The following is a 26,093-nucleotide window of genomic DNA, read 5'->3' as shown; positions in this document are numbered from 1 at the left end:
GAAGAGTTTGTTTCCTAGTTTATTTGAATCTATCCAGATGTCTAGTTTGAAATGTGAGAGTTGTGAGCTTGCAAAACACTGTAGGACAACATATTCATTAAGTAATAACAGAAGCAATATTTGGGTAGGAGACACACCTTTAAAGGATCTGTTCCCTTCGCTATTTTCTGTTTCTTTGTACAAAAAAGTGGTGGTCTCAAAATTTGTCTCACCTTTGGGAACACCCTTAGATCCTACTTGGGATTTTGGGTTTCGTAGAGGACTTAGGGATGATGAAATTGAATCTCTTTCTGTCTTGCTTGGTTGTCTTAATCAGGTTTGTTTGGATCCCTCCAAGCCAGATAAGAGGGTATGGACTCCTAGACCCAATGGAACCTTCACTTGTGCTTCTTTCCTCAAGTCCATCTCTCAACTTTCTACTCACCAACCCTTTCCGTCAAAAGAAATTTGGTGCAGGCCAGTTCCCCAAAAAATTATGGCGTTTTGTTGGGAAGTATTCCATGGGAAAGTAAACACTCTAGATAACCTACAAAAGAGAAGACCTTTCCTCTGTATTTCTCCTAATTGGTGTATCCTCTGTAGAGCTCACGATGAGGATTGTAACCACCTATTAATATCTTGTCCCTTTTCTACAGACCTTTGGGCTTGGCTACTTTCGTTGTTTGGGAGCAGTTGGAGTCTACCAGTAGAAGTTCACATGCTCTTCAACCATTCTACCTTTTATTGGCCTACAAAAATAGGGAGAATTATGTGGAGATGTGCTTGTGCTGCCTTGATTTGGACTTCGGGAAGAAAGGAATGCTAGAATTTTTCAAGAAAAGGAAAGGAGCAGTCAGGAATTGAAAGACTGTGTGTTAAATAGGGCAATACCTTAGCTGAAGACCTTGGAAATCTTTAATCAATTCTCCTTTAATGACCTTTGGAGAAATTGGTCGGCAGTAGCGAGGTGCTCATCCCTAAAGGACAAATCAATTACAAGCTGGTCTCCTCCATCCGAAGGCTCACTGAAGTTGAACTTTGATGGAAGTAGCTTGGGTAGTCCATGATTATCTGGAATGGGGGGTGCTTTGAGAAATGAGAAGGGAGAGATTTTGTTGCTCTACTCAGGTCCCTTGGGAATTGGGGACTCCATCAAGGCAGAACTTTTAGCTACTGTACAAGGGGTGCAATTTGCAAACCAGCTGGGGGTACAACACCTAACGATTGAGGGGGATTCCAAAGTGGTGGTGGGTTGGTTGAAAAATCCTGAAGAGGCTATGTGGCGTTACAAGAATGAAATGAAGAAATTTAGTTGGCTGACAAGGAATATGTTGTCACTGTACAATGGGTGGGGAGATCAGCAAATACTTTGTCAGATGTGTTATCCAAGCAAGGGGTAAATAGGGAAGAATTGTTTTCGGCTCAGTTGTGATTCTTGCTTTTCTTTCCTAGTTTACTTGTAAGATTCAAGGAGGGGCTGCAGCTTGTGCCTCTCCTTGGGATGTTGTATGAACTCACTCTAAATCTGCTTCTGAATTAATAAATTTATTATCATTCATAAAAAAAAATAACAGAAGCAATATTCCCTTTGAAATTGTGCATACTGATGTTTGGGGACCTTATCATATCACTACCATGGGGGGGGTACAAATATTTCCTGTTGTTTGTTGATGATTATACTCGTTTTTCTTGGGTTTACCTTATGCGTTCTTGAGATGAGGTTCCAGCATTGACCCGGATCTTTCATCAGATGATTTTAACCCAATTTGGGGTCAAAATCAAAATTTTTAGATCCGATAATGCGAAAGAATATTTTGCAAACCCATTAACCTCCTATTTGCTTGACCATGGGATTATCCATCAGAGTACCTGTCCTCATACACCACAGTAGAATGGGGTTGCTGAAAGAAAGAATAGACACATATTGGAGGTGGCCAGAAGCATTATGTTTACCTCCAATGTGCCTATACGTTTCTGGGGGGAATGCTATTCTTACAGCAGTATATCTCATCAATCGGATTCCTTCACGGGTTCTTGACATGAAACCTCCATTTACACTTTTATATCCTGATAAAGAGTTGTTTACCGTTCCCCTTAAAACCTTTGGTTGTACTTGCTTTGTTCAGATTCTTGGCCCTCATCGTTCTAAATTTGATCCTAAGGCCTCAAAATGTATTTTCCTTGGTTATGCACAAACTCAAAAGGGGTATTGCTGCTATTAACCCACTTCTGGGAGGAGATTTGTCTCTATGAATGTCACTTTCTTTGAGAATGTACCCTATTATCCAAGGGTTTCTCCTCGGGGGGAGAGTAATGAGGTTGGGATTAACTCATCAAAAGTTCCTTTACCTGCCCCATTAAGTGAAGAGGGGTGTAATGGGGAGGGTTATTAGAGGTGCAAGGATGTAAGAGTCTATCACAGACGGTGGAGGTAGGTTGATTTTGGTCATTAGTAGTCTAGGCCAGCCCCAGTTCCTTCTACAGATCCAGATCTAGGTACCACATTCTCTTCACCAGATATTACAGATGAGATACCTTCCACCATTGAGCCTTCACCTTCATTGGATGACCTTGACCTTCCCATAGCAGTCCGTAAAGGCAAATGCCGTTGCACCACATCCACAACTCACTGCATTTCTCAGTTCTTGTCCTATGTGTTTGCTGGAATGAAGCTACCGAAGAAGAAGAAGAAGAAGAAGAGTTGAGAATGGCGGCAATAATCTCTCAGCCGGCCCTACTCTATTATTAACAAGTGTATTACATAATGTTACACAAATAGACTAGAATGCCCCTAATTAGTGATGGGACACCTAGAAAAAAAAACACTAAATAAGATTAGGCCCAATAACTAAGGCCCAATAACAGAAGACTAAAGACCCAACAGAGATAAATAAACATATTAAGACAGCCGAACCAACACTATGATCATTTGTCTCCCTCCTACAAGTCTTTTCTTGCATCCATTGCTGATATTCCTATTCCCAGAATAGTATAGGAAGCCTTGTCAGTTCTTGAGTGGAAAGATGCAATAAAAGTAGAAATGGATGCCCTCATTAGAAACAATACCTGGGAGATAGTTGATCAGCCTAAAGGGAAGAAACCGGTTGGATGTAGATGGGTGTTCATTGTGAAACATAATGCTGATGGTTCCGTTGAAAGGTATAAGACCCAGTTAGTTGCAAAGGGATTTACTCAGACATATGGTATTGACTATTTGGAAACTTTTGCACCAGTAGCAAAGATGACCACTATCAGAGTCCTATTATCTCTTGTAGCCAGTTACTCTTGGCCGTTGTATCAGATGGATGTTAAAAATGCCTTTTTTTTATTTTTTTTTGATCAATAACAAAATGTTTTATTAGATTATAAAAATTGTGAAACTTTGAGTACAAGAGAGGGGAGGTAAAATATCTTAACTCCCCCACAACAGAGAACAAGAAGGAAAGCTAAAAAGTGGCCCAAAACAAAGAATCCTTAAGCACCCCTTGCTTGGCTAACCCATCAGCCATGGAATTAGCACTTCTCTTCACCCAACTGTACTTCACCTCAATATCCCTACTCGGCCATTTAAATTTTTTCTTTTCATTTTTGTAGCTCCACAAACCATTGTTGTCTTCCTTCAACCACCTAATTACCACATTCGAGTCCCCTTCAATGATCAAGCACCGAATGTTTAATTCCCTTGCTCTTTTGATTCCTTCCAAAGCTGCTAAAATCTCTGCCCTAAGAGAGTCACCCTCACCAATAGGGCCAGAGAACATAGCAAAAATAATCCCAGCCTCATTTCTGAAAACTCCCCCAATCCTAGAAGGCCTAGGATTCCTTAAACTACAACCATCAAAATTCAGTTTCATGAATCCTGAAGGAGGGGGGGGGGGACCAAGAAGGTCTAGAGGTCCTTTTGCACTGAGCCGAGGTGGCAACTTCTTTCCACTTTCTCAAAAGATCATCCATGGAGAACTCTGAAAAAAGCTCCAAAGATTTCAGCCAATGACTGATCCTTAAGTGTATCAATTCAGTTAAATTCTCCATAGATCTTTCCTTGTCTGAAAAAGGTCTAGAGTTCCTCTCTTCCCATACGGACCAGCACACAACTGCTCTAATGCTTCTCTACATGATCTTCCCTCTTTTCTTAGGCCATCTAGAGAACGAGGGAGAGAACAAGCTTTGCAAACTCACGGGGGGATTCCAAGTGCATCCAAACAAGGATGAAGCCCATTCCCAATAGTCTTAGTAACCGGACAAGTAACCATAAGGTGGTAAGCCGTTTCCCCATTAGCTTTACAAAGAACACACCTATTGGGAAGTAAGCAAGAATTAGGTCTCTTTCTTTGAAGCAAGTTGGTTGTGTTTATTCTTTCTAGGAAAGTTTCCCAGCAAAAACTACCAACCCCGAGGAAGAATGGTTTATTCCAAATCTCATTAACAGGGAAGGAAAGGCCAGAGGGAGCAGGAGGATGGACCAAGGTCTCAAAAAACGACGCACAAGAGAAGGAACCATTGGAGGATGGGGTCCAAATTCTGGAGTCATCCTTACTCGGGTCCAAGAAAACATTTTCAAGGGTGGCTAGTAGAGACGACAAGCAGCCCAAATCCGTATCCCTTATTGTTCTCCTCAACCCTAGATTCCATCCAAAACCGGAATTAGAATCAGAAGGAACTAAGAAAGAAGAAATGGGTTCATTCTTCAGGTCTGACAACGCATATAAGGAGGGAAATCGGTCCATTAGAGATGAGTTCCCAACCCAAGGGTTTTCCCAAAATTTTACGAGATTACTAGAGTTCAAATCATACCTTATCCAAGGGGAGAAAATTGGAAGCAAATCATGAATGGCTTTCCAAGGAGAAGCAGCTATAGTCCTTGCCAAGATTTCTGGATCCCAGTCATTGTCTTCCAGCCCATGTATACTAGCCACAATCTTTGTCCAGAGTTTGTCTCTTTCCATTGGAAACCTCCATAACCATTTCCCCAACAATGCCATGTTTCTTTTCTTGATATTCCCAATCCCAAGCCCTCCTAACTGCTTGCTTCTAGTTACCACCTCTCAACTCACCCTATGGTCTTTCTTCTCCTCTCCTGGTTCCCACAAGAAATCCTTCATGAATTTTTCCACTCTACTTGAGACCTTTGCGAGAATCTTAAACACCGACAGAAAGTAAGCAGGAAGGTTAACTAGGGTAGACCTAATTAAAGTGATTCTCCCCCCTAGAGAAAGATAATTTTTCCTCCATGAGGCAAGCCTTTTCTCAAGGCTTTCTAGAACCGGGTTCTAGAAGCTGTCCTTCATGGGATTATCTCCTAAGGGGAGACCCAAATAAGTCAATAGCCAATCCGAAATTGCACACCCTAATAACCCCGCATATTCACTTACCTCTCTCTCCTCCAAATTCACTCCCACCAAACAACTCTTATCAAAGTTCACTTTTAGATTGGACATCTGCTCAAATAATTGTATGGCCAATTTCAGGTTCCCTATCCAATTTATGTCCCCACCTTCACAGAAAAGAATTGTGTCATCTGCGAACTGTAAGTGTGTTATTGGTACTTGCTCCCTTCCTATTCTCCACCCTTTTACTAAGTTCCTCGCATCAGCTCTATGAATCAGTTTGCCCAAAACATCTACAACCAGAGTGAATAGGAAGGGGGAGAGTGGGTCTCCTTGTCTTATTCCCCTCGAGGCAGGAAAGAAATCCCTTACAGCTCCATTCACCAAGATTGAATAGTGGCAGCTCTTAACACAACCCCAAATCCATTTACACCATCTGTTTCCAAACCCAAAACTCCTCATCACCTCTACTAGGAAAGACCAATCAACTAGGTTATAGGCCTTCTCTAAATCTAGTTTGCAGACCACACCCTTCTTCTTGGACTTCTTGAAACTTTCCAAACTCTCATTTGCAATCAAGATTTGATCAGTGATCTGCCTCCCCTTCACAAACGCTCCTTGATTGGGTGCAATAATAGAAGGAAGAACTTTCATTATTCTTAGAGACAACACTTTTGCAATTATCTTATATAGACTATGCACCAAATTGATAGGTCTAAAATCCTTAGGGTGTGAAGCCTCTTTCTTCTTCGGGATCAAAGCAATAAAAGTGGAGTTTAAGCCCCGATTGATTATTCCCCTCCTATGAAATTCCTCAAAGACCCGCATAATATCCTGCTTCACAATATCCCAACAATCCTGATAAAAAGCCATTGTGAATCCATCTGGGCCTGGAGCTTTTGTCCTATCCATCATAAACACTGCCTCCTTAATCTCCTCTATATCAAAAACCTTCTCTAACCCCTCCTTATCCGCTACACTTAGAGTAGGCCAATCCAGCCCTTCCAGCCAAACCCTCCCATTTACCAGCCTTCTAAAAATAGATTTAAAATGATTTACAAAGGCCTCTGCTATTTTTGCTTGGTGGGAATTACTTCACCTTCGACTTCCAATTTTGAAATGAAGTTCTTCCTTCTTCTGCTATTTGCTAAGAATGGAAAAACCTCGTGTTTCTGTCTCCCTCCTTTAACCATTTGCACTTAGATTTTTGTCTCCAACTTATTTCCTCTTGGAGCAAAAGGTCTTCCATCTGCCTCCTCACACTCCACCTCAACTCTCTGTCTTCCTCTCCAAAGGGACCCCTTACTTCCTTTAAATCCAAGTCCTCTAATTGTTCTAGCAAAGTCTGCTTTCTCTCCTCCAATCTTCCAAACTCCAGCCGGTTCCACTCCTTTATCTTGGATTTTAGAAATTGAAGCTTCTTGTGGAATTTCATACCCTCCCACTCTACTGATAGATTACATTGCTCCCACCAGTCTCTGATTTTCTCAATGAATCCTGGATGAGCCAGCCACATGTTTTCAAACCTAAAGGGGGTAGGTCCATCTCCACTTAATTCCTCCTTACACATCACTATGGGCCAGTGGTCTGAGGTAAGTCTAGGGAGTGCCCTAGAAGTTAGATTCCTCCAATGCTCTTCCCAATCTGTTGAAAACAGGAATCTATCTAGCTTGGAGCAAAATGACCTAGATTGTAGGTTAGACCAGGTGAAATTGTGATTTAGAAGAGGGATTTCTTTAAGCTCAAAGGTGTCCACAAACTGATTGAAATTCCTCATGCTTGTAGTCACCCTTTGACTCGGATTATTAGTTTCCTCTTTGAACTTCACCACATTAAAATCCCCTCCCACGCACCAGGGTCCTTCCTAGACGCCCCTAATATCACTCAACTCTTCCCATAGTTTCTTTCTCTGTCTGTAGTCGTTGGGGCCATTATACATTTGTTAAGACCCAATCAAAACCATCTGCCACCTGCCTGAATATCACAGATACTGAGTGATTTCCTATTAATTCCTCGACCCCTACAACCACATCCTCTTTCCACAAAGTTACAATCCCATCTGAAGCTCCTCATGATGGAGTAGTCGCCCACCTTATCCCCCTTGATCTCCACACACCTCTTGCCCATCTATTGTCGAAATTAGTGAAGGGATGAGAGATCCATCATATGGATGGCCGAACACTGCAGGTAGGTTGGGCGAAATTTCAAAAATTTATCTCTCCCATGTGGGAATCACATTCCCTATTTTAGAAAACTGCATTTTCAAAGATCAATCTTGAACCCTAAACCATACCAGATTTGAAACCAAAAGGTAGGAGAGGGAAATACCTGATACAGAGTAGTAGTAACTCCCAATGAAGGTGTTCACGCCCAAGGATATCACCAAAGACTGCTCCCACTGAAGATGACACAGCGTAGGGTGGAGCAGAATCAGCAGGGTGGTTCTTCAGCAAAAACCTAATTCTTCACCAAGAATCTGATGGAGGACGAGTGAGCACGACTTCAGATCAGTTTTTCTTCCAAAAACTGATATCAAGAACCTTTCTCGATCGCTCCTACAGGTGGAGATCGAACTGGCAATGGCGGTAACAACAGGAGAAGGCAAGAGCAAAAGATGGCGTCAGTCCAACTACAGTTGTCTTCTCTCTTGAATCAGTAATCTTGAAGGATGAACTGGGGTTCGCCCTTCTCCTCTATTTATAGCCTTAAAGAGAGGTTCTCCTAATCCCATTAGGAGTTTCCTAATCCAAATCTTGTATTTGGATCTGGACTCTCATTAAGAGATAAGGATAATCCCTTATCTTATTTGCAGATAAAGATCAGCCCTCCTAATCTGATTAGGAGTTTCCTGATCCAAATCTCTATTTGGATCTGGACCCTCTGAGTGGATAGGGACAATCCCTTATCCTATCTGCTGATCTAAATCCCAGAACTGCCCCTCTTTAATTAATCATATTAAACCAGTTCGAATTGGGCTTTAGGCCCATTAAGTCCATGTGCTCACTTATCCTCCAAACTGCTGCCCAGTTGTGTATCCTTGTATGGCGTGGGACCTAAACATTGATCTACACATCAACCACATGAGTTCAGCCTAGCCTCTGTTACAAGGTCTGGTCGAATTCACTATAGGAGATAGTGAACCCCTGAGTCCATCACCATGGGCTCTTAATGGGCCCAACATTTACACTAAATAGTCTCTGGGTCAAGCCACCTTATAAAAACCCAAGGACTGTGAGCAGATGCAAGATTAGCCCATCAGGTATTACCCTCAATGGTCTTACACTTAACATCTCAGCCCATAATGATCAAACACTGCCCGACAAGAGAAGACCTCTCCCTCGGTTGCAAGGAACAGTCCTGCACTCTCTACTCACATGGATCCCGGGAATTAAAACATTTTTGCAAACATTTTGAAACCATAATATATATATGTATATCTCTATATAAATATATTTTGCAAAACAAATTTCAACGGTTGAAATCAACTGTCGGCAGTTTTGGTTTCCATCAGAGAGTGCATCCCCGATCATTCACTTTGTCCGACAAAGGGGCTGATCCTGTCACTATGATCACCCACTTAGATGAATTCTCGGACTGTCCCAACATACCCAGGTTTTGACCCCCTCTAAGGATCTCACTGATTGACATATCAAAGACAGCCCAATCCAACACCTAGTGCAGTATCATAATCGAGTCTAGGGGTCAGGTGTAACATTCCAGTTTTGCCCATCTATCTCCAAGGTCCAGGGCAATACTAGAATTCTGGTCCGGTTCAGGGTTTCAAGAAAACCCACACTGCATGTACCTCAGGTCACACCTTGGCAGCTGAGACAAGCTACCCCAACCAATTTGGCGGCACATCAATGTCAGCCTTGGTAGGATAAATCTCCCCAGATCTATCCAACGGCTGTGAAGACTCTAAACTAACACGAGTCTCATATGTGTCCAATTTAAGGGTATTACACAGAAACACACCATAATAACATGAATCAAATATGTACTTTATTCATTTACATTAAATGTCATAAGGTACATCATTCTGATTGGAGCTAAGGGCATACATTGTCTAACAATCAGATCTCTTAGATTCTTGAATTAACACCACATCCGGGTCAAACTTATTAATCGCCTCTTTGATAGTTGCTCCCTTCCTCACACTACCCATCCCCCTTACATTCCAGCTTAGGATCCGCATTTCAAATTTAGGCTTCAACCCTAACTCACCCGAGATTTATATAATCCCTTTCCTTCTCTCCCCTCTCACCCCAAACTTCTTATCCCCCTCAATATCTCTCCTTAACCTCTCAACTTCACTTAGTTTTCTTCTTTTAATCTTACTCTCCTTTTTTTGTAGAAAGGCTTTTAGGTCATTTGGGTTCTTAAGTTTACACCCTAGCTTGCCAACAAATTCTGCTATTGAGTCCTCCTTACTAGCCTCCCCTCTTTCAATATCTTTGTGCTCTCCACTCCTAGCCATCTCCTCAACTCTGCCCTCAGCCTCCCCACTATAATCCGATTATGTCCTAGTTGTAGCCTTCCTCCTTAATTCATTTATTTCAATTGCTCCCATTATACTGTCAATGATTCCCCAAATTCTTTTATCCCTGCAAGTTCCCTCCATCCTCATCTCCCCTTCCAACACCCCCTGAAAACTTCTTGTGGTCTTCTAACTATGGGCTTCAGACTCTGAACTAGGGAGGGAATCTGGAACAAGGGACACGGCAACCTCATCAGTAGAAAAAAATGAATTTACAGAGTTGACAAATTTACCTGAAACTGACTGAGAGTTTAGAGGGGAATGCAAGGGAGGACAGGTGGAAGTCAAACCCAGTAAAGAGAAATTGGAGTTTTCTGTCTCCTCGTTTTGGAGGGAAACATTCCCCGTCATTTGGTTTACACACAGGCTGCTTCTCTTACCCGATTGTTTACCTCTCAGAGGTGTATCCCCATTCAGTTTTGGGTTAACACGATCTGCCACCATCTCGGTTTCTTGCTTGGCCCCAAGACTTGGTGAAGGCTTATCCCCTTGTGGGCATTGGAATTGGCCCCCGTCGGTTTGACATGCGTTGTTGGCTAACACTGACTTTTCCTTCCGATCCGCCCCAGACTCCACTTGTGCGCACTCCCAATCTCTAGAAAAGAGACCCATCAGATTTAGAGTCTCCTTGTTTTGATCTCCTTGGAGTTCATCGTCTTCCAAACTCCCTTTGCTTGAAATTTCTTCTGAACTCTCCTCCTCATCTTCACTTTCGGAACTACACCTTAACCAACCCTTATCATCCTCCTCCCTTTCTTCTGTTCTGTCCCTCAGGTATCGCGGATTTGCAGGAAATGCCTTCCTCAACGGAGACTTGCATCCTCCTCCCTTATCATCCTCCTCCTTGGATGTTAAAAATGCCTTTCTCAACGGAGACTTGCATCCTCCTCCCTTATCATCCTCCTCCTTGGATGTTAAAAATGCCTTCCTCAATGGAGACTCGCAGGAAGAAGTTTACATGCAGTTGCTTGCTGGATTTTATAGTATAGAGACAGGAAAGAAGGTTTGTCGGTTGAACAAAGCCTTGTATGGACTAAAACAGTCCCCCAGAGCTTGGTTTGATAGATTCAGACAAGCCCTTGAAAGGTTCGGATATGTGCATGCCCAGTCAGACCACACCTTGTTTATTAAGAGAGTGGATTCTTCCTTAACCTTGCTTGCTATATATGTGGATGATATTGTAGTAACAGGGAGTGATAATAGTGAGATTGAATCCCTTAAGCAACTCCTTCATCAAGAGTTTGAGGTGAAAGATCTGGGAGAACTATGATATTTCTTGGGCATTGAGGTAGCTAGGTCCAAGCATGGGATTTTTGTTTCTCAAAGAAAGTATGTTCTTGACCTGTTGGAAGAAACTGGAAAGTTGGGTGTTAAGCCTGTTGACACACCTATTGAACAGAACCACAAGATCAGTGCAAAGGGTGGAGAGCCTCTTGAAGATAAAGCTATGTTCCAATGGTTAGTTTGAAAACTTCTCTATCTTTGTCTCACACGACCCGACATCCATTATGCAGTCAGTGTTGTTAGCTAGTATATGCACTCTCCGAGAACTACTCACCTCTTTGCAGTTGAGAGGATATTGGCATATTTGAAGAGGTGCCCAAGCAGAGGCATTTTTATCAAGAATAATGATCACATGAAGATAGAAGTTTACATAGATGCTGATTGGGTTGGGTGCGTTGATGATAGAAGATCTACTTCTGGATATTGTGCTTTTGTAGGTGGTAATCTTGTCTCTTGGAGGAGTAAGAAACAAAATGTTGTTTCTCGTTCTAGTGCTAAAGCTGAATATAGGTCCATGGCAAATGGTGCGGCTGAGATTCTATGGCTGAGATCATTATTTGAGGAGTTGGGTATTGTTTATGAGAAGCCCTTAATGCTGTACTGTGATAATCAGGCTGCCATTAATATAGACCATAATCCGGTACAGCACGACAGAACTAAACATATTGAAGTGGACAAACATTTTATCAGAGAAAGGGTTACATCTCAAGAAGTATGCCTTCTGTACATCACCTCTGACATGCAGCTTGCAGACCTTCTCACCAAGGCTATTTCAAGGAAGAAGTTAGAGATAGATCTATGCAAGTTGGGAATGACAAACATCTATTCCCAACTTGAGGGGGAGTGTAGAGAACACTAATGTGGACCCCACTGTGTTCGTATGTCAGCAATTTGTTATGATTAGGATTAATCTATTAGTTAGGATTAGTCTATTAGTTATGATTAGGATTAGTATTTCAGCTTTATCTTATCTTGCCATGTAAGCAATTCAGTCCTTTTACAATTATGACACTATGTATATAAATTTAAGAGTGGGGCAGCTGTTTCTAATACAACCACTCTCTCTTTTCTCAGAAATCTCTCTCGAGCTCTCTCTCTCCTCTCTTCTCCTCTTTTTTTCTTCTCTTTTTAGTTTCTGTTCAAAACCTAAGACTAGTTGCAATCTTGTATGACCACTCCAACAATAGCTATTCATGAAAAAAAAGAGGGTTGGCGGACATTAAGCTTTATCTGCAGTCTCCTCACTAGAATCTCTAAAAGGTATCTTTCTTTAAGCTTCTGATTTTGATGAGTGGAATCAGTGGATTTGGACCTTAAACCCAAAGGGACTTTTTCTTGAACATCTTTCTATGCAGCGCTCACACTAAACCCTTCCCCTCTTTTGTCTTGTCCTGTCAGTTTCATTTGGAAAGGTCCCACTCCTCTAAAAGTCAAAGTTTTCCGTTAGGGAATCTTTCATGACAAAACCAACACATATGAGACTTTTTAAAAGAGAGGATCCTTTTGGCTGTTATTCCCTCATGTTTGCGTCTTTTGCAAGGCAAGTGATGATAATACTTTTTTTTTATCGATAACAAATAACTTTCATTAATCAAAAGCTTTAAGTACAAGAAGGGGGAGATAAACTATCTTAACTCCCCCAAGAGAGGCTAAGGTCACCAAAAGAAAAGGAAAAAGAAAAATACAATTAGAAGTGAGCCCAGAAATAAGGATTCCCTATTCACCCCTTGCTTGGCTAACCCATCAGAAAACGAGTTAGCCCTTCTCTTCACCCAACTGCATTTTACCTCAATGTCCTTAGTCAGCCATTTAAATTTCTTCTTTTCATATCTGTAATTCCACATTCTGTTATTGTCTTCCTTTAACCAACCTACTACCACCTCCGAGTCTCCTTCAATGACCAACTTACTAATATTCAATTCTTTAGCTCTTTGAATTCCTTCCAAGGCCTCTAGGATTTCAGCCCCAAGAGAGTCACCTTCTCCAATTGAGCCTGAGAAAATAGCTAACACATTCCCATCCTCATTAAACTCCCCGAATACCAGATTGCCCCAGATTCCTGATGCTAATACCATCGAAGTTTAGTTTTATAAAGCCATTAGGGGGATGGGTCCAAAATGAACTTGAAACCCTCCTAATTGGTGCTGAACTTGCAATTTCTTTCTAGTTTCTCAGTAAATCATCCAAAGTGAAGTCTGAACAAGTCCAAAGATTTCAGCCAGTGTGCCACCCTTATGTGATGACAATACTTTTTATCCACTAATGTTCTGCCAGTTTGCTATTAGTATTTGGGTGTTTTTCTTTTCTTTATTTTGTTACAGCCTTACAGGTGGACTCCTCACCTCTGAACCTACAGAGCCTTTTCACACCTTTTTTTCTCACCTCCTAGAAGAAGGGCAATCATGTGGAGATGTGCCAGAGCAGCCATCCTTTGGTGCATCTAGGAGGAACTTAAGAATATCTATAAACAAGTGGAGAAACAATGACGCACTTGTAGAATATATACTGTTGAAGATTGGCATTGGGTAAAATCCTTGGACACTTTTCAGCAATTTACAGTAGATAATAATATGCAAAAGATGTCTCCCTAAGGGAGATTGAAAGCTTGGCAAGGGAGCTCAATGCATCTTTTACATGGATTAGGAGGACTGCAGACTGCCAATGGGATGGCCGACTCATTAGCCAAACAGGGGGTCTACAGGCAGCAGCTTTTTGGGCTATATTGTAATATTATGTTGGGCAATGATTGTCTTCTGTGCTTTACTGTAATTCTGTAAACTGTTCACTCAATTATTAATAATAAAATTCTTCTTCTTGCTGATAGAAAAAAGATATTATGCAAAAAAATGGTTGATAATGGCTTCCTCCTCATCAGCAAGAGTAAGGCAAAATCTGATATTGCGACCACCCAATAATCCAATATTTATAGAATCAAAATGAATTTTGATGGGTGCAGCCTAGGGAATCCAGGGCCAGTTGGAATTGCAAGTGTTTTCATGAATTGGGAAAGTCATATTCAAGCACTCTTTTCAGGATCAATTGGAGAAGGTCTATAATAGAGCAGAATTATGGGAATTGTTGCATGGTTTGAGTATGGCAGTATGGCTAAATCACTCAACATCAATCTACAAGTTGAGGGAGACTCAAAGGCTATAGTGGCTTGAGCTAAGAACAAAAAAGTTGGTTTATGGAAATATAGACGTATGAAAAGGAATGAATCAAGATTGTCTTAGGAGATTGGGGTACAATACAGGTAGATTCCTAGGTTAGCTAACCACCTATCTGATACTTTGGCAACGTCTGGGGCACTTAGAGATCAAACGTATTGGGGAATTATACCAAGTGAAAGAGAGGTGTAATGGGTAGATTAGCCAGCCAACTTAGATAGGGTGCAAGGCACTTAAGTATTATAATCAAAACTTTTTTTACAGGTTTGTAATAAAAAATTTTTCATGAAAGCAATAAAATTGTGTTGTTACCAATGAAAAATACCATTTTAAAAGTTAGAGATGAACACAAATAATAAACTAAACAGACTAGTTCCCATGTTTAAACCAGTGTTTTAAAAGCGCAAGGCGCAGGGGTCAATTTGTGCCTGAGGTGCAAGGCGCAAGGCGAGTCGTGCATTTTTTTTAAGCAAGGTGCAAAAATTAAAAAAAAAAAGCTAAAAAATAAAAAAAAAGTCAAAAAATTCAAAAAAAAAAGCGCAAGTTCAGGTTCTTGGTGAAAAGTTCAGTCACAGCCCCCCGCCTTTTGATCAAGGAACAACAGGAAAACAAGGTGAATGGTGTCAATCCTGAGGCTGGTTTGATGTGGCTAAGGCAGGGAAATGATGTTGTTGATGAAGTTTCAGGTAAGGTAGATATGCAAAAAATAGTGGATAAAGAGGTCAAAATTGGGAAAAACTTGGGCTTGCTATTCTGGGGTGGTGAGGAATTTGCTTGGAAGGCTTTTGGAGAATTTGAAAGAAAAAAAAAGTGGAAGAGAAAATGAAGAACAAAGCAAAGCTGGAAAGGAACAAGGAATGGGATGAGGAATTCTCAAATCAAGAGGATGTGCTCACAGATGAAGACTGATGTGGGCAGTTGGAAAGGCTCTTGCTTTTAGACAGATTTGGGGGGTGGTCTCTAGTCTTTTGGGGATTTTGTATTGGGTCTGTTGTCTGTTCAGTGATCTTTTTCCGGATGTTTGGGTAATCTTTAACTTGCAAGGTGTGGTTTATCTTTTGGGTTTTTTGGGATCATTTATATGCAGGGTGTGGTTTTCTAAGGGTATTTCTTGCTTCTGGTGATATCTTATCACCTCCTGCTGTACTTTATTTTTTTTCTAATACATTTTCTTTTGATTCTTCAAAAAAAAAAACTTGTTTGTTTCTCTTTTTATTCTTGACTTCTGAAGAGGGTGATTGTATCAAGAAGTTTTTTGGAGTCCCTGGAGAGACCAATCTGTAATAAGAAATATTACGATCTTACACCCCAGGAAGTGGGCCAACTCCCTCACAGATACAATGAATCTATCACCTTACAACACATGACCCCAAAACATTTAATCTCTTATAGCTCCTTGCTTTGCCAAACCATTGGCAGAGTTACCCATGGTACATTTGCTTCCCAATCAACTAATATATATTTTTTAATTTCTCTGACAACATGTTTATATTATCCACGGGGTCTCTTGATGTTCGGTTAGCCAACCAGTTACAACTCTTAAATCACCTTTTACTTTTAGGTTTCTGAAATTCAAATGCTTTTGCTCTTCAATGCCCATAGAGGATGGTTCCTCAAGGACCTCAGCCCTTGTCTAAGACCTAAGTCTCACTCTATTCCATGTACAAAGACAGAGGCACATAGAGAAATATGGGTATACTCCTGTAACAGGGTGTACAAAGAGTGATATTTAACATTTAGTGATATGTTACCCGCCATAGATCTTTCCAAACTTGACCCAATTACCCGAGATGATAACAAAGTGAATATATTGGAGAAATTTTTTGTAGAATAGAAGAGATGCCTTTCCAAGGTGATGAGAGATTTGTTTTCAAATGTACACTGCATCCCAATCAAGGGGAAACCGGGAAATCTAATCTCCAAGATCATTTTCCTACCACAGAGGAATTTCTCATGCATACCCTTCCCATCTTTCAACCCTCTTCTGCTCTTACACACAGTTGCCCAATTGATTGGGTGGTCTTTTTTAGAGTCCTGTTCCCACAGGAAATCCCTTATAATCTTTTCAATCCTCTTTGCTACCAATGCTGGATTTCTAAAGACAGAGAGGAGCAGATTGGGAGTTTGGCAAAAATTGATTTGATCCATGTAATTTGACTACCTAAGGAAATATTATTTTTCTTCCAATATAATTTCCTAACAAATCTGTCTAGGACTTGGAGGGGGATTTGAAGATGGTGATTGGATGGTTACAAATGGGTAGCATGGGGCTATGGATTTACAAGCAGAGTATGAGGGAGATCGGAAGTCTTTCAAGAGAGATTGATTTACTGGTCATATCAGATGGGTTAGAAGAATAGCAAATGGTTTGGCCGACTCTTTAGCTAAACAAGGGGTAAACAGGGGAGGATATTTCTGGGCTGAATTGTAACTGCTAATAATTTGGGGGGGGGGGGGGGGTTGAAATCCCTACTCTTAGGGACTGGACCTGTATAATCTTATTAAGATTTTTCAGATTTTACAAAAATCAGGGTTTCATATTAAAAAAAATGTCCAGGACTAGATTCCAAAATTTAGATGCCTTAGGACATACTCCAAGTGGAAGACCTAAACATTTGATGGTCCATTCCACCACTGAACATCCTAGCATTTCTGTATATCTTCCTTACATCTACTCCCCCAAATTCTGCCCCACAATGCAACTTTTGCCATATTCACCTTTAAGTTCAACATCCTTTCAAAGAATTTTAATAATAGGTGTAAATTTCTAACTCCTTCACCCTATCATAGCAGAAGATAATAATATCATCTGCACATTGTTATATGGATTCTATTTGTTCTAAACATTCATGATTTAAAATGGTTGGGTTAAAACTTAAAACATATAAAACAGAAACAATGCATAAAGCAAAAGATAAATGGTTGAGTTCTTCAGTTCTTTATTCCAATCAGCAATGTGCTGGTATGGAGATGCCATAAACAAGTGGACAACATTAGTTGCCAAGGTTGCATCTGTTTTTGGGTCTTATGGAAGTGATTCTTTATTTGATATATATATATATATTTTTTTTTTGTTTATTAAGTTAATGTTAAACAGAATTATAAATCACACCTGCAGAAATTCTGAAAATAAAACAGAAAAAGGAGAGGAAGATGGAAGAAAGAGAGTTCAGGAGAAGAACAAGAAACTGATCTTTATTAAAAACTGATTTTAGTTTGAATACAATTACAAGAATACCCTTACTCTCTTAAAGGAGGTGGCTAGCTCAATAAAGATAATAAGAGAAGTAAAACAGGCCCATAACTCAGGCCCACGAAAGGAGACACAAATCATAAACAATGCTATAAATAAAAGAAAAGAACTATGGCCCATCTGGCCTAGTATCTCTACACTTCTCCTCCCCCTCAACCTCAAGCTGAGCATGGATATCAATCATGCCCAGCATGTTTACATAGTGTTGCAGTTTCGGCTCAAGTACACCTTTGGTTAGAACATCTGCCAGCTGCTCTGAGGCAATGAGAGGGAGGCAGACTTCTCCAGATGCCATCCTCTCTTGTATGAGAAGTGTCTTTCTACCTCAATATGCCTTGTTTTGTCATGCTGGATTGGGTTGTGAACTATATTAATTGCAGCTTGATTATCACAATACAACATCAAGGGCTTATCATATGCAATGCCCATCTCATCTAGATGTGACCTAAGCGATAACAACTCTGGAACTCCATGAACCATGTCTATATTTTGCCTTAGCTGAAAATCTAGCTACCGCACATTGCTTCTTACAAAAGATAATGTTCCCTATTACCAGAGTGCCCTTTCTGGAGTTCCTTTTAGGTAACACAAAACCCTTTTTATAGTAGCCATATGTGTGTCTCTAGGTGCATGCATAAACTTATTAATCACACTGACAATATATGAAATATCTAGCCATATAACACAAAGATATAGTAACTTCCCCAGAAGTTTTTGGAACACTCCCTTGTTTTCCAAGAGCTCACCATAACTGGATGAAAGCTTATGGTATGAATCAATAGGCATAGAGGTAGGTTTGGCACCAAGTTTCCTAGTCTTAGTTAGAAGATCTAACACATACTTCCGCTTGGAGAAAAAGATTCCATCTTTAGACCTAGAAGCTTCAATTCCCAATAAATATTTCAACTCCCCTAAATCCTTAATTTCAAATTCTGAATTAAGGAGGTTCTTGAGTGCCTGAACTTCCTCTAGATGATAATTGAATTTTATTAAAATAGAAATTAATCCAGGTTTACAATCTCATACAAGAGCCCTTGGAGAGGCATAGCTGTAGCCTCTCCTAACATAATGCAAAGAAACTAGGAAAAGAGTACATGAATCACATTTGAGCCCAAAACAATTCTTCCCTATTTGCCCCTTGCTTGGCTAACACATTAGCCAAAGCATTTGCTGATCTCCCCACCCACTGAATAGGGTATGGTCAGATTGTGTCTAAGTGTAGCCAAACTCAATAAGTGCAACTTGGAATTTGTCAAGCCATGCTCGAGGGGATTGCTTGAAGCCATATAGGGATTTCTTCAACTTACACGCCTTACCCTGCATTTCCTTACTATATATTCCCGAAGGAAGTAACAAATAAACCTCTTTAGTTAAGTCCCTATATAAGAAGTCATTTTTAACACCAAATTGATATAAAGGCTAGTCATAACTCACTGTCAAGGATATAACAAAACTCTCACTAAGGTTACATTGAGAAGGTCTCCATATAATCAACTCCATATACTTGTGTATAACCCTTGGCAACCAATCAGGCCTTATACCTCTCAATTATTCCATCAACATGATACTTGATGGTGAACACCCACTTACATCCCACTAGTTTCTTCCTGATAAGCAAGTTTACAATATCCCAAGTATTATTTTTGCAAATTGCTTCTATTTCAATTCTAATAGCCTCCCTCCATTCTGTCTTGGACAAGGCTTCTATAACTAAATTGGGTATAGGTTGAGAGGAAATAGAGGCTAGGAAAGAATAGTATGAATGTGACATCAAACTGTAAGAAAGAGTAGGTGTTTTGGGATATAATGAGTTGTACATATTCTCTTGCCTTTTCTCACAGCAATAGGTAGGTCAAGGTCTAGGAAGGAAGGTATTGGAGCAGGTGGTAAAGAACATGTCCTCTATTTAGGAATTGGGAGTGCCTAAGGCTCAACTTTAAATGGGCGAACTACTTGTTAAATGCCGTAGCCTTTGTCTTTGGTACTGCCTTTGAACAATAGGATGAGTAGTGAAAAATGGAGGACTAGTAGGCAAGGTTTAAAATGTCGATCTCGGTCATCCAAGTATAAGAAACATGTTGGAAATGTCAGAAAAATCGTATGGAAATATTGTAAAAATTATATACATGGTGGAAACATTGTAAAATATGCAAAATATAGAAGGATATTTTATGAAATGATAAAAGAAGCATAGGCACACCTTTTTAAATTATTATCTTGTTTCAAATCACTAAACAAAGCTAAGAAACTAAGGTTATAGACAAAAGAATATGTTCTGAAGTTGCCCTGTAAACCAGTCAGAGCTTTATGATAGAATGAGTTAAAGCAAAATTTGAACTCATAGAAAATGTACATGGTTGTAATAGATCAACCAAATAATCTACTACACAAACAAGAACTAATATTTAACTACATGTTTGAAATGAGTATTGAGCTAGCTTGAAGTTGTCATCAGGTAAGTTAGGTGGACAATAACTTGTTACTTCACATGTCTACAATATTGTCACCAACTTATGTTATAATACTATCTCTTGTACTCCACATACTACTGATAGTATTCACTAGGGAATGTGTCGATTCTAGTAAAATTTCATGTCGCTACCCATGAAAGTGGAAATGGAAATATGTTGTGGAAACTACCTCTTGTAATCCACATAGTTCCGATAGTGTTCATTGGGGAAATGTTGATTCTAGTAAAATTTCGTGTCACTACCCATGGAAATGGAAATATGTTGTGGAAATATTAGGGAAATTAGGGACATTTTAAACCATGCTAGCAGGTGGTGCAGGAGGAATAGGAATGGGAGAACTAGGAGACAAGGAAGACTCTGCCAAAGGAATAGGATCTGTAGAGGATTTAACACTAGAGCCAATAGGAGATGGTGGAGGAAGTGATGAAGCAAACAACTTAATAGAATGATCCCCCTTAGGAGAATGACCATAAAAGGGAAGTGACTTAACAAAGGTGACATTCATGGGAAGAAAACGAGTGTCAGTAGTAGGATTAAAACAACAATAACCCTTCTATGTGGAGGCATACCCTAAGAAAATACACTTTTGAGTCTTGGTTTCAAATTCATGTCTCTAAGAGTTGGGAATATGGACATAACATGTGCAACCAAAGACACACAAAAGAATAGGAAAAATATCACCATTAAGAAACAAAAAGCAAAAGGGGACTTGAACCTCAAGATTCGAGAAGGCATGCTATTAATAAGATAGGTAGTTGTCATGACGACATCACCCCATTGGAACATGGGAGGCAAAAAAGAATACTCCTAGCTACTTCAACAACATGTTGATTTTTCCTCTTTGTTGTGGATTATGGGCACAAGAATTTTGATGCACAACCCCAAATCTTAAGTATGAGGTAAGTTCTTTCTTAAAATATTCCTTAGCATTTTCAAATTGGAATATTTTGATACGTGTATCAAAATGGGAAAGTATAATTTCATGAAATTGTTTCACAAGTCTTGGCACTTCAGCACGAGACACAAGATAAAGCTAGGTATAGCGAGAAAAGTCATCAATAAACAGAATAAAGTATTTGTAACTACCCATGCAAGGTAAATGCTATGGCCCATACACATCAGAGTGAACAATATGAAAAGGAATAGTAGGTCTTTTATTACTTGTCGGATAAGAATTTCTACAATGCTTTGACAACTCACATGACTCACAATGTAGACTTGACAACTCGGTTTCCTTAAATAAGGTTGGAAACAAAAAGTCTCAATGAAGAAAAGGAAATATGACCTAGATGCTAGTGACATAACATAACACAGTTAATTAACTCAGACACATTTGAACCAAAATTTTCTCTTTGAGGTGATATTTGACTTTTCTTAGACATATCCAACAAGTATATGCCATTCACCTCATGGCCACTCCCAATCACCTTCTGAGATTTCATGTCGTGAAAAACACAATAAGAAGGAAAGAAAGTTGCACTGCAATTCAAAGATTTTGTCAAATTACTAATTGAAAGCAAGTTAGTGTTAAGCTTATGAACATGAAGGACTAAAGATGAGGGTATTTGAAGCTTTGATGTCTCCCTTGCTTGAGATGGGAGCAAGAGAGCCATCAGTATGAGAAATCTTGGTTTGGCCAGATAGGAGCTAGTTAGTGTTTACCATTTTTTGAGGTAAGTTTTTTTAGTACAAGTAATTTCCTAAGTAGTAGCTGTAGTAGCATATTCTAAGTGACTAATGATCCGACCATACTTCTCATACTCTTCTACTCTAGCGATTGCAATATATTCCTCCATTGATTTTTCATCATTGGACCCTTTCTTAGCCTTAGAAGAGGTGGTTGTATTAGCATTGTCACCATTCCCACTCCCCTTCTTCTTACCTTTATTATTGTTCTTGAATCTAGGAGGTAAACAACTTTGGATGTAGCTCCCAATAGGTGTCTTTCGTGTGCTTAGGCTTCTTGCAATAATCATACACTACATCTTTGTCCCCAATGGTAACCCTTGGTTTCATTCCAACATTGGCAAAGTGATCAGTTGGGACTTCTCCAACCTGTACCTGTCTTCTATTGTCCTCACTACTAATCATGGCATAAGCTTGAGATAAGGTCACTTCATCCTTTGCTAGAATGTTATGTTTGACAATATAACAAATAGAAATAAAATTAGGGTTCTACTAATCAAGAGTCATTTCCCTAAGGCCAACACTGCTCTTCAATCAACCAAAACTAGGATTTTGCTACACGACAACTAGGGGTGAGCAAGAAAAACCGAAAAAACCCAACCGAACCAAAAACCAACCGAAACCGAGCCGAAAATCCAGTTAACTGATTTGGTTGGTTTGGTTTTGGTTAACCAATATAGAAAACTAGCGGTTAACGGAACCGACTGGTATACATATATTTCTATATATTTTTTATATTTTATATTTTCTATATATTATAAATTAATAAATATGCATTATATATAAATATATATATATATATTTATAATATATAATATATTATTTATTATTTAAAATATAATATTTTATGTGTATTTCTAGTTTTTTATTGTATATTTATATTTTTATAATATAAATTGTATATTTATATTTTTTAAATATAAATTGTATATTTTTTATAATATAAAAAAAACTGAAAAACCGACGAACTGAACTGATGGTTAACCAATCGGCTTGGTTCGGCTTTGGTTACTGGTTTCCCAAAAACTGGTAATACTGGTTTGGTTTCAAAAATAGACCCAACCGAACCATGAGCACCCCTATCAGCAACTCGGGAGACAGAGAAAGTCTAGCTGCTCCTACCTGAGGCTCCAGAAACCTTTCCAACCTAGATCGATCTCAATATTAGTCAAAAAACTTCTATTCTAGCCTCAAGCACCAGCTCCAAACTGTCTTTGTACCCCTTAATTCAAAAACTTTCCAATTATCTAGGGTTTTGGGAAACTCTCCAAGAACCTGTCATGGGCCTCAAACAAATACTGTAATCTTCTCCAAAAACATCCTCCAACTGGGCTGTATAAACTGTTGATCAATCAGCCAATCAACTCTCCATACACAGTGTGTATGGGCCTAAGAGGAAAGAATGAAGAAGGTAGGAACTTGCTCTGATACCAAGTTGTAAATCACACCTGCAGAAATTCTGAAAATAAAACAGAAAAGGAGAGGAAAATGGAAGAAAAAGAGTTCAGGAGAAGAAGAAAAAGGAAGGAAGGGAAGAAAGAAGAGAGACAATTGAACCTCTCTCCAGTCCCCCAAATCATCTTTTATTAGAAACTGATCTTAGTTTGAATACAATTACAAGTATATCTCTAGTAGGACAGCTAGCTCAGTAAAGATAATAAGAAAAGTAAAACAGACCCATAACTAAGGCCCACTAAAGGAGACACAAGTCATAAACAGTGCTGTAAATAAAAGAAAAGAACTATGGCCCATCTGGCCCAGTATCTCTAGAAATAGAATAGTAAGTTAGACAACAAATCAAGATAAAGGAGGGGGAAGTTGGCTAAATTCAAAATAAAATCCCAAACAGGATGTGTTTTTGGAGAATAATTTGGTCTTCATCTCAATTACATCTTCATCCTTTTATTTCAATGTAGTTTTATCTACTTGTTTTCCTATGGGATTAATTTTGTTTCCTTTTGAAATATTCAGATGTTTTAAACGGAAGCCTTTTCAGATTGGATTCTATGACCATGTTGACAAAGTTGAGGCCCTTTGTACACACTTTTCTGAAAGAAGCAAGTAGCATGTTTGAGATGTACGTATACACTATGGCGGAACGTTCCTATGCTTTGGAAATAGCAAAACTCTTGGATCCTGGAGGAGTGTACTTTAGTTCTAGGGTGATATCACAAGATAATTGCACTCAAAGGCACCAGAAGGGCCTTGATGTGGTGTTGGGGGCAGAAAGTGCTGTTGTGATCCTTGATGATACGGAGATTGTAAGTAGTGTTGCAATCTAGCTAACCCATGCTTGAATTCTGATGACATTATACTTTGGTTATTAATCTGTTTGACATATACATTTGGATGGATTGTGAATTTAAATTGGTTTTTTTCCAGATTAGTAGAGAATGTGTAACTGTTTTTGTCAATAAATTAGGATAGGTTCCATTTCTCTTCTGCTATCAATGCATTTTTTTATTCTTTGAACTTCTAGATCTATTCTATGTTTGGTCCATATCCAGTCCGCCCTCCCAAGATCCTAGATATTTGGGGCCAACTTTGTGTAATGGCCTTTTTTATTTTTATGTTATGTTTATGTTTGTGCTTAAATATATTCCAAGTTATGGCAAATAGTTTGAAGGGAAAGCTTAACCTATACAGAGGAAAACCATTATGACGAATCATGAAAGTTTGTATTCAAACAAGTAACCTGCAAAATCCTGCATCATCAGTTTTTTATCATAGTATCCTTTTTAAATAGTTATAATTTTGGATTCTTTGCTGTTTTTAGTTGGAGAGCCTTGTTTTTTTTGGTGGTGCTGTATAGTTGCTGGTTGTACACGAGTACATGCTATACTTGTAATTCTGATCTTTATGGTAAAGATTAATACAATACTTTACCTCTTTCTTAAAAAAGGAAAAACAAAATGCAGATACCTGTAGGTGCAATTACTTTTTCTTAGATCCAAATTATTTTGGAAGCTATGTGGATTCAACCTGTTTGGTGTTAGGTCCTTATGGTTATAGGCTGAAAATGGCAGCTGAAATCTGGTCGACCATAGTCTTCCCTTAGGCCTTAATCTTGGCTCAGCCTTGCTGATTTTGAATTTTTCTGGGTCAAAGTCATTAGAGTGTGGAGTCTAATGAGTGATGTAAAATCAGTTTAAAAAGTGTGTTTCAGATGTGATACTATTGAGTTCAATCTACTGCTATGGAATTAAATCTTGATTCCAGTTATAGGAAACATCCTTTACACTGTGACTGGTCATGTAATCTTGTGTCTTTGAGTAAGGCTTTCTTGATCCAACGCTGGTAGCTGGAAGTGGGCCAAAGACTTTGGTTTCTCAATGTTTTGAAAATTGTAATCATATCATAGATCATAAAGAAAGTTAAGTCAAACAAATCATGAATCTTATCGTATATTGGAAGATTATTTCTGTTTTTTACAAACTAGTCAAAAAATTAAATATAGGTATATATATATATATATTGGACAGTGATTTTACACTATTTTCAATCCATATCTATCATATATATACCTAAAACAATAGAATTTATGACTTATACAATAGAAGCCTAAGATGCTTTAATCAAGCTTGACTTGAAAGTCAAATAAATCCACATACAATGACTCTTTAACCTACATATCCTATGCATGAATCATAAGATTTATGAATCAAATTGTGGGATTCAAATTGTCGGATTCAAATAAAAAATCATAAGATTTTTGCAGAAAAGGATTCATACATAAGATTCAAATCAAAGTCCTTGGTATTTATTCAAATTGTGAATCGTTTCATAAATCATACGATTTTAACAACCAGTCTGCCCTGGTTTACATGCAACTGTACCCTACAATTAGGGGACCAAGGGGTGGGAGTCAAGACTCGGGACCAGGTTTTTATACTTGGTCTTCCAAAGCAAGTGCTTTTTGACTACTTATAATTAGGGGTGTGCTTTTATAAATATATAGGATTGGTAAAAATTACTACATCTTTTTTGTTTTTTTTTTGTTTTTTCAAAAGAAAGGAAAAGAAATTAATGCCAATTCAAGATTTGAGGCTAGTTAAATCATTAAAAACTTTGAGATCTTGATGAAAAGGGATTGGATATGGTCATGGCTAAGAAAACCCTCCAATATGGAGGCTAGTACCATTTTCTCCACATATATTATTTTTTGTTCTATATTTATTCTTTATAAAGAAAATATGTGTAGTCAAGATGATTGTTTGGTAGTTCCAGATCCGTGTTGTCTAGGCAGTACTCACAAGTCAATTGTGTGAAGCCAATTAGTGGATGCCCTCCTGCCCCTGCTCTTGCCAAAGAATCTGCCAGTGTATTAGCACTTCTGGAAGCCTACTTGAATGAGATGTTCAAAGTGGAGCCAATCTGGTGTGCCTGTAA

General features: G+C 39.0%; 1 protein-coding gene across 2 annotated transcripts in view; it reads left to right on the top strand.

Moving 5' to 3' along the window:
- CPL4 (C-terminal domain phosphatase-like 4) overlaps positions 1–26,093 on the top strand; it is a 79,372-nt gene that overhangs the window by 50,661 nt on the left and 2,618 nt on the right. For both annotated transcript variants that reach the window (XM_010267316.3, XM_010267317.3), the window contains exon 6: positions 23,676–23,965. In XM_010267316.3, coding sequence (XP_010265618.1) covers positions 23,676–23,965 — 290 coding nt within the window. The remainder of the gene's footprint in view (positions 1–23,675; positions 23,966–26,093) is intronic.

This window comes from Nelumbo nucifera, chromosome 2 (genome assembly GCF_055504915.1).
Source record: "Nelumbo nucifera cultivar China Antique chromosome 2, China Antique-T2T, whole genome shotgun sequence".
In the NCBI taxonomy this organism is placed as follows: Eukaryota; Viridiplantae; Streptophyta; class Magnoliopsida; order Proteales; family Nelumbonaceae; genus Nelumbo; species Nelumbo nucifera.
The sequence above is the reverse complement of the archived record's forward strand: the minus strand, read 5'-3'. Positions and strand labels throughout refer to the sequence as shown.